The following is a 15274-nucleotide window of genomic DNA, read 5'->3' as shown; positions in this document are numbered from 1 at the left end:
GAGTATCACTGCATTGGCATGTGAGTGATAAATTGGCAAAGCACAAGCATAGCAGCCTCCCCCCCCCCCAACCAATACATGCCCCTTCACCTCATGCCCCCATTAGACTGTCTGGTTTGTGTATGGTGTAATTACATCCATTGGTGTTGTTACACTTTCATTTTTTTGCTTTACTACAGTCCCTCACTGATGCCTGGCTTTTGACAGGCAGGCGTGAACACACACATTTTCTGCTCTAAGCCACAGTATCCCAGGCACTTTTTGATTTGGTTTTTAGTCCCAGGGAGTGGCTTTGTTTCAGTTTCCACCCACTTTGGAGGTGTGTGTCATATAAACACATTTGCCACTCTATTTTGACTGTCTGTTTCACCCATGTGTCAGCCACTGGCCATGTTAGCTGGACTTGTAATAACAAAGGAGGATTTTCTTAAACTCTGGCCCAACTCAATGTGGATGCTGCTGGCTGCTTCTCTGTTGGTGCTGGGAGAACTGAGCTGTGGTCCCTGTCCCACTTCTCTTCCCAGAATAGGGTCAGGCCAGGGTTCAAATCCCAGCTAGCCATGTAAACCTACTGGGTGACCTTGGGCAAATCACACTCTCTCAGGCTCAGGGATGGCAATGGCAAGCCTACCCTGAAGAAACTTGCTAAGAAAACCCTATGATAGGGTTGCCTTAGGGTCAACATATGTTCAAAACAATTTGAAGGCACACAGCAGCAACAACGAAAGGTGCCAAGTAGGCAACTTTTAATAAAACAGGTTCTGTTAAACCGGGCCTCCCTTGGAACACATGCGTACATGCATTTAAAAATAAACAGCATAAATGAGAGGGGGAAAAAACAAAGCTTCTCCAACACAGTGCCCCAGACGTTTTGGAACTGAACTCCCATGATCCCTTACTACTGATCATGTTAACTAAGGGTCATGGGAGTTGAATAACAGAGGACTGAACCCTGGCTGCCAAACATCTGCAGGGTACTACATTAGGAAGACTCCTAGAGGAAATAAGACGAGATGATCAGAATATTATTTTAGGTATCAACAAAATGTATGAAGTATATCCTGGTTGGCCCCAGCATTGCCATTCTGCCTAAACTCTCTCTCTCATGTAAAGCATCACTATGTCAGGTTTTTATGGAAACCCCTAGAAGGCCAAATTCATTTTGATTTAAGCATGCATTTCTAGAGATAAGGAAACAACAAGATTTTACTATTACCTTCACAGTGCTCTTTGCTATTTCTTTTCCAGCCATAGCAGCAGTCAAACTTTGAGCCATAGCGACAGACACCAGGTTGATTCAGAGCTAGTAGTTGCCTGCGATCTCTTGAGCTGTGCATAAAATACAGAACATGAACTGTAGAAGGGAAATTAACAGAGTCCTGTACACATCAAGAAACCTGGACAAATCTTATATCTGTCCATTGAATAGGCACCAGTTCTATTAATGAAGAAGAAATCAACATTGTAACTTCTTGAAGAACTTTAGTATTTCAAAAGTGCATAGCTTCCTGGATGACAACATGATTAACCTCCTTATCAAACGAGAAGTTGACTTTTCACTCTCAAGTAGCTGTCTGGTATGGCTTTTCCGAATGGCACAAAGTGTTGTTGTTAAATGCTCTAAGACAGTTATACTAGTTCAAAACTAGTTCACAAGAGTCTGTGGCCTGTTGTGACAATTTGTCTAGGACATTTTAAGGATCAAATGGCTTGTTTCAACCCTGTTGAGCTGAATGCAGCTGTTGATACAGAGTCAAATAAGGTGTCCAATGGACTGTCTTATTCTGTTTTGTGGGATATCTGCCACTTGTTATAGTTTGAGGATGTGGACAAGATGCATGCAGCTGTCTGCCCTGTAAAATGACTTATTCAATAGCCACAAGGAGCTGCCCACATGGGTCTAGAGATTGGTGAATATATCATTATGTGAAAGAATGTTGCCGGCTGCTTTTAAGCAAACGTCAGTTATCTATTGAGCAGAAACTCCTCCTGGACCCACAGTGTATGACAAACACTGCCTGGTCACAAATATTCCCCTTTTTGAGTTGATTTTGATTCAGCGTGGTATAGTGGTTTGAGTGGATTAGGACTAAGGCTCAAATCCTTCCTTGCCCAGAGAAACCTACTGAATAACCTTGGGCATGTTACACTTCCTCAGCCTCAGAGAAAAGCAAGGGTAAACCTCTCATGTTTTGCCAAGAAAACCACTTTAACCGCTTTAGGGTTACGATAAGCAGCATTGCCAATATCTGGGGAATTCCCTGGAATCTGGGGAATTTAATTAATTTCTTTCTGGAGATTTTGACTGAATATTCCAGTAAATATTTGGGAAATTCCAGAGATTGGGGATTTTGGTAAAACATTCCGGGGAATATCTTCAAGGCCTGTTGGCAACACTGACCTTAAGACAGGAGTGACTTGAAGACATAAGCACACTTGAGCTGAAGACACTTTTGAAGAAATCTTGAATATTTCAGTCTGGGTTGAGACCTGGGCTGGGGACAGAATCAGTCAATCTAATGGATTATCTATTATGGAAGGGGGCAAGGAAAATGTCACCCTGTTTCTTTTCATTTGATTTCTCATGATTTTTGATACCATTGACCATAATGGAGTTTATCAGACAAGAGGAATTGGAAGTATAATCTGATGGCAATCTGAACGCAATCATGGGGTTTAACGTTATTGCATGATAACCCACTACACACAAGTTCAGGCAATCGGAAGTCAGTCCGAACACAATCATGTGGTTTCACGTTACTGCGTGATAGACAGCCACACGGAAATTCGGGCAATGGCATGCTATTTTCAGGCAATGGGGAGCCAGTTTGAATGCAATGCGTATTCACGTAATTGCGCGAAACTAGCGATGTTAAGTGAATGCATTCTGGCTCCACTTTCTTTTCATTTGAATTTAAGAGAAATTCCTCCCATTTGATAAACTCCATAGTCTCTATCTGTAAAGTCAGTTCTAGAAAAGAGTATTGCAGGGGTGTGTCTTGGTGGCCTAGCAGCTAAGCTGTGGAGTGTCACGTGGTACAATTATATTGACAGTGCTATCTAATATCTACTTTGAAAAGGAACCTTTAGTATTATCTGGAAGGAAGCAGGTGAACTTCCAGGTACTGCAGAACTGATATTCTTAGCTTTCCTCATAAATAGCTGTATTGGTTTAGGGTAGCTGGGAGTTGCAGTTCAGTAGCATCTGGAAGATTGAAAAATTCCCACTCCTGCTTTATATGAAATAAGGTGTCACCAGCATTCTTTTATTGCATAAAAGTCAAGAGAGACCCTGCATATCTTGAAACAGTGCCTGGATGTAGTATTGGGACCAAAAACTGAAGGTGAATTATACTCAGGAAGAGCTAGTGTGAGTGATTCTTGGATCCAGGAATGGGAGGAGCCCTATCTGTTCTGGAGAAGCTTGAACTGAGTAGTTTGGGAGTGATCCTAGTCCATCTTTGTCAGCTGGGGCACATGTGGCAGTGATGGCAAGGTGTGCCTCCTATCAGCTGCATTATGTATGCCAGTTATGTCCTTCCCTAGATGAAGATAACCTGATAACTGTAATCTATGAATAGAATCTTTAGTGTTGCCTTTGAGACTGGTCCAAAAACTGCAGCTGCAAATTACAGCAGGCAAGATCTTCAGTACAATATCTGGCTCTGTACCTATTATGTATGTATTATGGCTATTAGATAGTATTACACTGATATCCTACCCTTCCAAAAACTCAAGGTAGCAGGCATTTCTAAATCCAGCATCAAGAGAACCACATTACCAAGGCAGGAAATATAAAAATATAAATACATAAAAGAAAGAAGAGAGCTTCGTTCCTTCTAAACACTGGAATAAGTTACGAAATTCATTCTTCCATATATATATATACACACACACATACATACATACAAGCTGCAAAGGGGAGCCTGTGGGCCATTTTGTACATACAGAGTACGTCTCTTTAGATGCCCACAACCCTAGTACATATGGAGTATGTACAAGATGGCGGCATCCTGTTCATATGGCTCCGCCATTTTGACGTAAAAGCCGCGTTGCGTCCAAATGGCACGGTGCAGCCGTTATGTCTTGGCGCTGCTGAAGGGTGCTTGTGGCGCCGTTTTGGAGCTCCTGATGCGGTGCGTATCGCTGGCGCAGCTTTTAAACGGCCGCACCAGCGATACAGAGAGAAAAGGGGCCCTTTCTCTCTCTCCCCACCGCTGTTGGGGTGTCCTTGGGGCATGAAGCCCCAAGGACACCCCTTTCCAGGCTGCGGGGAAGCAGCCAGGAAAAGTGGCAGATCGGAGCCTCCGGGGCTGCCGCTGTGGCAGCTCAGGCCCTGATCCGTCAGGGAAAGGGGCAGGTGCAGGCCGCCCCAAAGGGGTGGTCTGTACACCGCCATTCTCTGCCTGGCTTGAGACAGCAGACTGTATTGAGAAGGCCAGGCCAGGCATTGTAGCCAGTGTTGCCAATAAGCCTCGAAGATATAACCTGGAATGTTTTACCAACACCCAAAATCCCCGGAATTCCCTTATATTTATTATTATGATTCAGTCAAAATCCCCAGAAAGACATAAATCAAATTCCCCAGATTTCAAGGAATTCCCCAGAAATTGGCAACACTGGTTGTAGCACACAAAGCTCCTCTGTCCTGCAACAGAGGGGAAAAGATTGAGAAGCCTCTGGAAAAATAGCCAGGAAGAAAGCTTGGCTACCTGCACACACACATCTTTTGTTTGGCAACTGCCTCACTATGTCTAGTGATAGGGCTGGTCTTGTCGCACAAAGGTTTTTAAAAATCACACGTGGAAACCTGCAATATGAGCTAAAAAATAACTCAAGGGGGAAACAGTAAAGTTTCTCCCTTCTCTTGCAATCTTCTCTACTATGAAAGAGAAATTGAGAGAGGGAGGATAATCACAGAGCTCCTTATGATTTATGATTTATCATTTTGTCCAGAATCTTTAATCCATTGAAATGTTATAGCCCTCTCCTGGATTTTCATGAACTTCAGAAGAACTTTTATTAACTGGGATAGAAATTTTATGTAGAAAACATAGCATGTATTTGGAGATAAGCATGAATAACTCAGTCCAAACCTCAATTACCACTTGCTTGGGATATTCCACTTCAGTGGTTCTCAAACCCTAGAATTTCTAACCATCACTCATGCTTGCTAGAGGGCTTCTGAAAACTGCAGTTCAAAATATCTGGAGGACCAAAGTTTGAAAAACACTGCTCCATTTGGCTCTACTGCAGGGGAGGGAAGAAGTAGGTTAGGATTCAATATCAGATTTGGAGCTGATTTCCTGTAGGATCAACAAAGATTTTTAACAAAAGCAACTACTAGAAAGGCATCCGCAGCTGAGATTGCCAAAGTCATGCCTACCCTATCATTTACAATAAGCAGAAGGGTTTCCAGATCTATGTATAGACATAGAAAAAGTAGCAATAGTGAGATTCCAAATAGTACTTGTAAACATACTGAATGCATTAAATCCCTTTAAATTTTCCAGCAAAAACAAATCTCTCTCTTTTCTCTCAGACAAATACACATACACTCAAATCAACTGTGGCTTTAAAAGATTTTTTTTTGCCTGATTTTTCTTTTTAAATTATGAATAAAACCACATGTTGGTGTCAAACAGCTCCAGCTTTTCTTGAATGGATTTTCAAGGGCAAGGGAGATACTGCAGAACAACTATTCCTAACTGTTGGCCTCCAGAATCATTGTGCTGTGTAGTGGTTTGAGTGTTGGACAAAGACTCTGGAGACCAGGGTTCAAATCCCTTCTCATCCATGAAAACCTACTGGCAACCTTAAGGCAAGTCATACTCTCTGAGCCTCAGAGGAAGATATTGGCAAACCTCCTCTGAATAAATCTTGCCAAGAAAATCCCATGGTAATTTCACAGTAGGGTAGCCACAAGTCATAAACTTCTTGAAAAGATGCAACATATCATCGATGATCAGGAATTCTGGGAGGGGAAGTCCAAAACATCTGGGCATCCTAGGTATATTTTTAAAAATTAACATATTTCCAAATTCTGTGCTGTGCTGTATCTCACCCCCACAGATGTTCTGCAGTTGAGGGGCATTCTTTCTTCAAATGCTTTATGGCAGTGGTTCCCAACCTTCCTAATGTTGCGACCCTTTAATACAGTTTCTCATGTTGTGGTGACCCCCAACCATAACATTATTTTCATTGCTACATGCAAATATGTGTTTTCCAGTGGTTTTAAGTGACCCCTGTGAAAGGGTCATTCGACCCCTAAAGGGGTCCTGACCCACAGGTTGGGAACCACTGCTTTATGGTGTACTTTCCCTTCTGGCTTTGTTCCAATGAAGGTCAATTAGATATGAATTACAATGCAGCTTTGCAATTTTTTTTAAAAAAATGCATTAAAAGATGCAGATAGCATCAGCTCAGTTTGTACAATAATATCACCATACAGCAGTAGGCCTGGAAAAGAAAATTATCCCACTCCTCTCCTGTCTCCTAAGATGTATGTGTGTTTATGTGCCTTCAAGTCATCTGTTGACGTATGATGACATCATGAATTTCATAAGAAATGGGGGTAAGGACTGAGGTTGTTTTGCCAGTTCCTTCCTCTGAAATACAGCCTACAATACCTGGCATTCCTTAACCGTCTCCCATCTACATATATACTCTGTACAAGTTGACCTTATGTATAAGTTCCCATTGACCTCCTTAATCGAGTCCATCCATCTAGTATGCAGCCTTCCTTCCTTTCTACATCCATCTTTCCTAGCATTATCACGTATTCCAGTGAGTCATGCCTTCTTATGATGTGGCCAAAGTATGACAACCTCACTTGGCTTCCAGGGAGATTTCAGGGTTGATCTATTCTAGGACCCATTTATTTGTCTTTTTGACTGTCCATGGTAACTTCAACACTCTTCTCCAGAACCACATCTCAAATGAATTGATTTTCCTCTTATCCGCTTTCCTCACTGTCCAGCTCTTGCATCCATCCATCCATGGTAATAGGGGAAACAATGGTTTGTGTGATTCTGACTTTTGTGCTGAGTTATATATCTTTACATTTTAGGATATTTTCTAGTTCCTTCCTAACCTCCATATTCCCAATCTTCTTCTGATCCCTTGATTTACAATCCCCATTCTGATAAAGGTACCGGAACTTTTTTACTGTTTCTATTTCTTCATTGTTTAGACTGAATTTGTGTAGACCCTCTTGGTCATTATTTTAGTTTTCTTTATGTTCAGCAGTAAGCCTGTCTCTTCATTTTTCTGTTTGAGCTTTCTTAGTAGTTATCCAGCCCCCTACAAAACAAAACAAAACAAAACAAAACAAAACAAAACACACCTTTCCCAAGCTCTGATTTTCAACTCAGCAACCATGCCATCAGTTCACAAGTTTGAGAATAAACCTAACACTCTGGTAGTCAGTATAGTACTATTTTCCTAGAAAAAACACACACATGTGCTACCAACATGCAATCTATTCAATAGTCTGGCTTGGCTTAACTCCATTAAGTTATTGCTTAAAAACATCAACTGTCACATTTTGATGGAATTCCCCACATCATCACATTCCTAACTCAAGATTAAAGTGCAATGCAGCTTGCAAGATCCAGCCATCTATATATTAATATAGCATATCATTTGAATCTGCTGTGAAGAAAGATCAGATGAGCTTGGGTCCAGATTATCTGAAACACTGTGGCGAGTTACAGACCGGCCAAAATGGACGGTCTGCTGCCGCCGGTTGCTGCGTCCGGGAACCGCAGCAGCCAAACCGTACAGTTCCTGGGCGCAGCCAGAAAGAAACACCGAAATGGCACTTCTTTCTGGGCTCTGGAAGTGGCGCCGCGAGGCGCTAGTCGCGCACTCGCGGCATCACTTCCGCCGCGTGACGTCCGGATGCTATGCGTCTGCGATGTCAAAATGGCAGCCCCTGTGTGGACGGGCGCCGCCATTTTGTACGGACTTCTCAACCCTAACACGCCCCTTCCTAACCCTAGCACGCCCCTTCGGTGCGTATGTAACACGCCTGTATTTCCTTATAGGAATCTGGCTGAATTTGAATATCTTTAGGGCCTGGAAAGGCTTGATCTCTGATCCAGCACTCTCACAGGAACATTTGGTGAAGACATGGGAGAGAGCCTTTTTAATGGCTGCTGCTAGGTTGCAGAAGGCTCTCCCATAGGAGGTTCAGTTTGACCTTGCTCTATAATCTTTCCATCATAAGGCAAAGTTTACAAACAATTTACTTACAATTCATATTGTAAATGGGCCTTTTAAATGTTTTTAAACACATTTTACTGTTTTCACTTTGCATTTTTAATGTACAATACATATTTGTACAAATATAGTTTTTTATTTTTTTAGCTGTATCTCATTTTAATTAGATGTAAACTATCTTGGATCTTGTGCAAAGAGAAAGGTGGGATATAAATTAACTAAATATAAATAAAATAAGTAAATAAACATACAAGGCCAGTGGGATAGGTAAATGTGCCATGGAGTATTATTTTAAAAGATCATTTAGAACATAGGCTTGACTAGAAACTTCTGCCTGTCTCTGCAGTATGAGAGCACTAGTACCGTATGTCGCAGTGTTTAGAGTTACACTGGGATTTCAGAGACCTGAGCTGCATCCACACTGGAGAAATAATTCACTTTGGCACCTCTTTAACAGCCATGGCTCAACGATATGGAATTTCTGGGATTTGTAGTCTTGTGAGATATTTAGCCTTCTTTGTCAGAGAGCTCTGGTGCCACAACAAACTACAAAGCTCAGAATTCCATAGGATGGAGCCATGACAATTAAAGCAATGTCAAACTGCATTAATTCTGCAGTGTGGCAGCTGTCCAGGTCTCTGAAATCCCACTGTAACCCTCTAAACACTGCACTATACCAGTGCTCTCATTTTGGACAGAAGGGCAGATGTTTTAGTCTCCAATATGGGGACTGTAATATGGGCTTGCATAAAGGATGACTGATGAAGTGGACAAGATGCTTGAAGCAGTTTGGCCTACCACATGTAAGTGTGACCCTTGCCCATCTTGGCTGATAAAATTTAGCAGGGGTGGACTGACCGGATGAGTCCAAGGATTGTAAATGCCTCCTTTTGTTAGGGGTAGATGCCTGCTGCCCTGAACAAGGCTGAGGTGTGACTTCTCGTGAAGGGGGTCTCCCTGGACCCAGAAGTATATGTCACCACATGTATCTTACCTATCATGTAAGATACATGTGGTGACTGGGCAAATTCAAGGCATTTTTGGAGGAAGAAGATTAGCTAGACCTATTTCAGTATGATTATAGGCCAGTGTATGGCACTGAAATGACCTTGGTTGCTCTAATAGGTTCCCCCTACTCTGGAGGAAAGACAAGGGAAGTGCTATCCTGTTGATCTTCCTGGAACTTTCCACAGCTTTTGATGCCATTGATCATGGTATTGTACTGGATAGGAGTAGGAGGTGCTGTTCTGCAGTGTTTCTGTTCCTAAGCAGAATGCCGGTTCCAGAGAGTAGCACTGTAGAATCCTATTTAGCCCAATGGTTGTTAAGCTGTGGGGTGCCACAGGATTCCATCTTATCCCCTATGCTGTTCAATATGTACATGAAGCCATTGGGGGAGGTCCTAAAGGAGCTTGGAGTGGGGTGCCATCAATATGCTGATGACGTCTTGCCATCAGAGTCAGCTGAGGCTGTGCAGGTGCTGGAGCAGTGTCTGGGTGCTGTAATAGACTGTATGGGGGTCACTAAACTGAATCTTGATAAGACAGAGCATCTGTTGATTGATAATTTTCAGGTCTGAGTACTGGGTAAACAGCCAGTTCTGGATGGTGTCACACTCCCCTTGAAAGGGCAAGTGTGTGGTTTGGGAGCATCCCTAGACCCATACCTGTCACTGGAGGCCCAAGTGGACTCTGCGCCAAGGAGCACTTGTTGCTAGCTTCAACTGGTGGACTAGTCCCAGCCTTTCCTGGACAGAGATAACTTAACCATAGTAGTCCTCCCAGCTAGATACTGTGATGTGCTCTGTGTGGAGCTTCCCTTGAAGCTGCAGCTAGTGTGAAATGCAGCAGCTCAATGCTGGCTGGAATATCATGTGGAGAGCATGTAATGCCAGTCTCAAACAAATTGCACTGTCTGCCAATGATTCTGGTCTGAATTCAAGTTTCTTGTGATGACATAAAGCCCTAAATGTCTTGGGATCTCGATATTGACGGGATGCCTCCCCAAGGATCAAGATCTGCTAGGGGGGTGGGCTCCTTCATGTCTCATCAGTGAGGTCAATACATTGTCTCAGGATATGGAAGAGGGCCTTCTCAGCCATGGCACCCCAATTAGGGAATGCCCTTCCCCTGGAAGCCCGACTGGTGCCAATAATTTCATAATTTAGACATCAAGTTAAAGTCTGGTTGTTCATCAAAACCTTTGGGCCCCACTAAAACAACCCAAAGACTGTTATTTATAGTTTTAAAACTTTTAATTTTTTAAAATCTGTTTTTAAATGATTACATTATTTATCATGTTTAACTATCTTACAATTTTTAGCCGGTTTAACCTGTTTTAATGCTGTTGTAACCTGTCCTGTGATCTCTTGATACAGGGAACAGTATAAATATTTTAATAAATAAGTACAATAAATAACATGGTTCATCAAAGCCTTTGAACACTATAAAGTGCTATACAAATACCAGGCACTATTAATGCTTCTGCAGTAACTTAAGCAGTTGGGAAGCTGAGGTTCACAACTGTTCACATGCTCTCTGTGTAGATGTTTTAGGAACAGAAAGCAATTTCTGCGGTGGGCTGCTCAGATGTTTAGGTTTTAAATCAAATTATTTTACAGCACAACTGCCAAAGAAGAAGGGCAAATAGTATGTCAAACAATTTTTTTAAATGAAAGAATTTGTATACCATTGAGGGCAGAGGCAAAATTTGAACTTGAGACTTCTGAATTCAGACTCTGCACTATACCAGGTACATCTGCGTTTATTTATGCAGAAGAGCCAACATGACATAGTAGTTTGAGCATTGGACTACAACTGTGGAGACCAGGGTTTGAGTCCCCGCTCAGCCATGGGAACCCACAGTGTGACCTTGGATGAGTCTCACACTCTCAGCCTCAGAAAACCATGTCAAAGGTTTGCTTTAGGGTTCCCATTGGTCAGAAACAACTTGAAAGCACACAGCAGCATCACATATCTTGCCATGTAGATTTGCTCCTATTCTATTGAGTACAGCATAAAAACACAAATGCTGATTGTACTTCAGGTTGTTCACAGTTTGCAGTAGGTGAGATATAACTCCTGAATGCTAAACTCAGCATTGGCCTTTCAGTGAAGACAGAATATTCACACACCATTCATCCACATGTTTGGTTTTACAGGGAGAGTTGTTTGGTATCAAGTGTGGTTTGCAAACAAAAGTTTGTACCATGGAAGCTCTGTTTCTCAGTCCGAGATTTGGAGGCTAATATTATTTGATGAAGATAGAAAAGCACTCTGCATATGCTCAGAAGTCCTTTTATTTTATTGCTTACCATTTACTGCTTAATGGAATCTAAGCCTTATTGAAGTCCCAGGTTGAATTCACACTAAAGTACAGATTATGGCAAATGAGAAGAAAAAAGACCATAGTTCAATTTGTGGTTCAGCCATGAAACCCAGTGGGTGACTGTGGACAAGTCACATGCTCTCAGCCTCAGGGGAAGGCAATGGCAAGTCTCCTCTGAACAAATCTTGCCAAGAAAACCCCATGATAGTTTTGTCTTAGGGTTGCCATAAGTCAGAAACAACTTGAAAGCACAGAACACATACAAATCAAGCACCACAGAGCATTCAAATCATCCCCACAACACTTCAGCCAAAGTCATCCCCAGTGGAGGTAGCTCACACATTCAGTTGTAGCATTGAACATCTGACAGAAAGAAATGCTGGTCTGATCCATCTCTTAGTGGATATGGAGAGAAACAAGTGGCAAAGGCCATTCTCGGAGAAATTTCAAAGTTCCTATTAATGGTAGTGGCTTCATTAGGCCACTAATATGGACTTCAGGTCTATCTGTTCCTCTCCTTTATGGCCCAAAGAACTAGCTTTGTGTGACTTGAAGTTCTTTGTGTGACTTGAACTTCTTGAAGTAAACACATCCAAGGAACAGAGAAGAGAGGAAGCATATACAGGCTGATTACAGTGTTATTGCAGTTGGTGGGATTTAGAGTATCATAGAATCATAGAGTGGGAAGAGACCGCAAGGGCCATCCAGTCCAAACCCTTGCCATGCAGGAAGACACAGTCAAAGCACTCCTGAGAGCCACCTGGCATCTGTTTAAAACCATCATAGTCCAAGGCAGCACATTCCACTGTGGAACAGCTCTTACCATCAAATTCTTCCTAATGTTTAGTTACAGTTTGGCGAAGTACTTAGAACAATTGCCCTGGAGAGTTCTAGTCCACTCTCCCTGACCTACAGCACTGGAGCTCTCTGACAGAGAATTCTAAGCACTTCAGATCCCAAAATCCTCTAAGATGGAGCCAGTCAGTTCAAGTAGCATCAAAAGGATATATTGTGGTTTAGCACAGACCAGTGCTTCTTAAGCTGTTTGGGGTGTTGGACCAGCTAGATTTTTTTCTTCAATGTGCCAGGGATCCATGCCACATTTGTGCCCATGGGCATACAAACTGTTGCTTTCTTTCCTGGAAACTTTCAACAGAGCAGTCCATGGACTGACACCACAAACCATCACTTTGAATAATAATAATAATGATAATAATGATAATGATGATGATGATGATAATAATAATAATAATAACAATAATAATAAATTTTCCCACCTCTCCTCAAGGCTCGAGGCAGGGCACAACATGTTAAAATATACAAAGGGCAATTAAAAGGAAATGACATAAAATCAACAATTAAAATACAATACTACTATCAATTCATTAAAATACATTAATACGTATGTAGAGAGATCTTGTAGCATCTTTGAGACTCACTGAAATTAAGAAGTTGGCAGCATGAGCTTTCCTAGACTTCAGTCAATTTCTTACTAAAGCTCATGCTGCCAACTTCTTTCTTTCAGTGAATCTCAAAACTTCTACAAGATCTCTCGCCACATACTGATTCTACAGACTAACAAGGCTATATCTTTGAATCCTACTCATATAATCCATTCATCTCACGCTGCCAACTTCTTTCTTTATGGGGCACCAGAGAGAGGTGGCAAGAGAGAAAAGGTGGTGGGGGGGCATACTGTCCCTTTGCCCTCTGGGGGGAACTCACCTGGTCCTTCCAGGGAACCCACCTGCAGCCAGGGAGGGAAGCCAGGCAAGCAGGAGCAGGGAAGGCTGCCAAGGAGCCATATGGGCAGCAGGTGGGCAAAGGAGAGGAGTCGCAGGGCTGCAAGCTGAGGAAGGCGACCAAAGTCCTCTCTTTGCAAGAAAGTCTTCTCTTTGCAGAAAGTCCTTTTGCACAGGGCTGGCAAGAAGCTGGCGTTCCCTGGAGCTCCAGCCCAGAGCAGCCAAGGGCAGAAGCAGAGAGAGGAGAGAGAGAAGCAGGAGACCCTGCCACTTCGGGGGCTGAGGGCTGGAGGGGGGCTGGGCCAGGCATGGAGAAACGCCCCATCGCCCCCCCCAAGACCCACTCCCAGCCCCATTGTCTGTCAGCAGCAGAGCAGGAGCCAGCCACGCAGCCGCATCTTCCCTGCCTTTTTAATGTTTGAAGCCCCAGTTCTGGGGGAAGAGATGGGATATATAAAATTATTATTATTATTATTATTATTATTATTATTATTATTATTATTGCAGTGTGTGTTGGCCCTTTAACTACCATGGCTCCATGGTATGAAATTCTGGGGAGTACCTCCCAGAATTGCCTAGCATGGAGCTATGGCAGTTAAAGTGGTCAACCTTGATTAGTTCTGCAGTGTAGACTCAGCCTTTGTTAACTGCCCTCAAGTCAGTCGACCTGGACCCATGGCGATCCTATGGATGAGACCCCCTGCCCTCCACTGCACTGCTCCGCTCCGCTCAGCTCCTGCAAGCTGAGTCTCTGGAGTTTATCAGAGGGACTAAGTACCCTAAAGGCACCCAATCCCACCTTGTCTTGGAAGTTAAACAGGTCCTGGTTAATACTTGGATGGGAGGCCACCAAGGAATACCAGGTGGTGTTGGTTATATTTCAGGGGAAGGAACTGGCAAAACCACCTATGAGGATTCCTTGCCTGAGAAAATCCTATGAAATTCATGGGGTCTCCATAATTTAATAGGCAACATAGGAGTTTATCACACTGGGGCTAATTTCAGCATTAAAGAGAGATTAAAGTGCACTTAAAGCATCCCACAAATAAAGCAAACATGGTAATTGCGCGAGTGATTATCACGTGCAATTGTGCAAATAAAGTGATATCGGGAATGTATTGTCGCTGAAACCCCGAAAGTAAAAAGATGTACCTTAATGCTTCTTTGTGAGCACTTTAATGGTGGGTTTTGTGTGATGTTGTGTGACATCATTTCACGTATTTACACCATTTTTCCTAGATATTCACAAGATGAACTCCCAATCTCCTTCGTGTGATAAACTTCTTGGAGGTGCACACACACAAACACACACATGTCTGACCAGAGCACCTTTGGTGGCAGCTGATTTTGATATCATTTTATTGTCTCATACAGTTTGGGTGCTAGCCTTTCCATAATGGTGTCTGAGTTATTTTCCTCTTTCACAACTTGTGGGTTCAGAGGTTTGCATCATGAAATTCACACCCAGAGTTTGGGAAAGTTACTTTTTTGGAATGCCTCTTCCAGAATCCCCTTCACCACCATTGCTGTGGGGTCTCTGGCCAAAAATAAAGACATTAAGTTCTGTTCAGGAGGCTGTATTGTAGATTCTATGTCAATAAGATGACGAATTTGCGTTTTTAGTATGTTCTGGGTCCAATGTTGGGAGAAAGATGGTTTATAAAATTAATTCCACATCTCTCTAGGAATCTCTAGATCCTCAAGTGCAACTCTGTGGTAACATCTGCCAGACATTGACCATAGAATTGCCCTGGAGGAGCTACAAATGCCTAGTGGAGTTTTCTCTCTAGGAATCTCTAGATCCATCAGTGCAACATCTGGTGAAAGTTGACCATAGAGTTGCGCAGGAGGACCTAGATATTCCTAGAGAGAACATATTAATGAAATCGGTGAATAGTCAAACCTGCAAAAGTCAAAGCCGCAAATGTGGAGGGACGAGTGTACTCTGAACTTTAAAGGAACTATCGAGTGGACTGAAACAT

The 15274-nt window shown here is 42.7% G+C and overlaps 1 protein-coding gene across 1 annotated transcript in view; it reads right to left on the bottom strand.

Moving 5' to 3' along the window:
- The window catches only part of EGFL6 (EGF like domain multiple 6), a 58093-nt gene extending 44607 nt beyond the window's left edge, over positions 1–13486 (bottom strand). The window contains exons 1-2 of the mRNA XM_089508058.1: positions 13276–13486; positions 1217–1329 (exon numbers count right to left, since the gene is read on the bottom strand). Of these exons, the coding sequence (XP_089364184.1) occupies positions 1217–1329; positions 13276–13355 (193 nt within the window). The 5' untranslated portion in view covers positions 13356–13486. The remainder of the gene's footprint in view (positions 1–1216; positions 1330–13275) is intronic.
- Positions 13487–15274: the final 1788 nt, after the last annotated feature.

Source organism: Sceloporus occidentalis, unplaced genomic scaffold (genome assembly GCF_023333645.1).
Source record: "Sceloporus occidentalis isolate IW3139 unplaced genomic scaffold, rSceOcc1.0.p SCAF_2, whole genome shotgun sequence".
Taxonomy (NCBI): Eukaryota; Metazoa; Chordata; class Lepidosauria; order Squamata; family Phrynosomatidae; genus Sceloporus; species Sceloporus occidentalis.
Note: the sequence above shows the minus strand (reverse complement) of the source record. Positions and strands in the feature narration are given on the sequence as shown.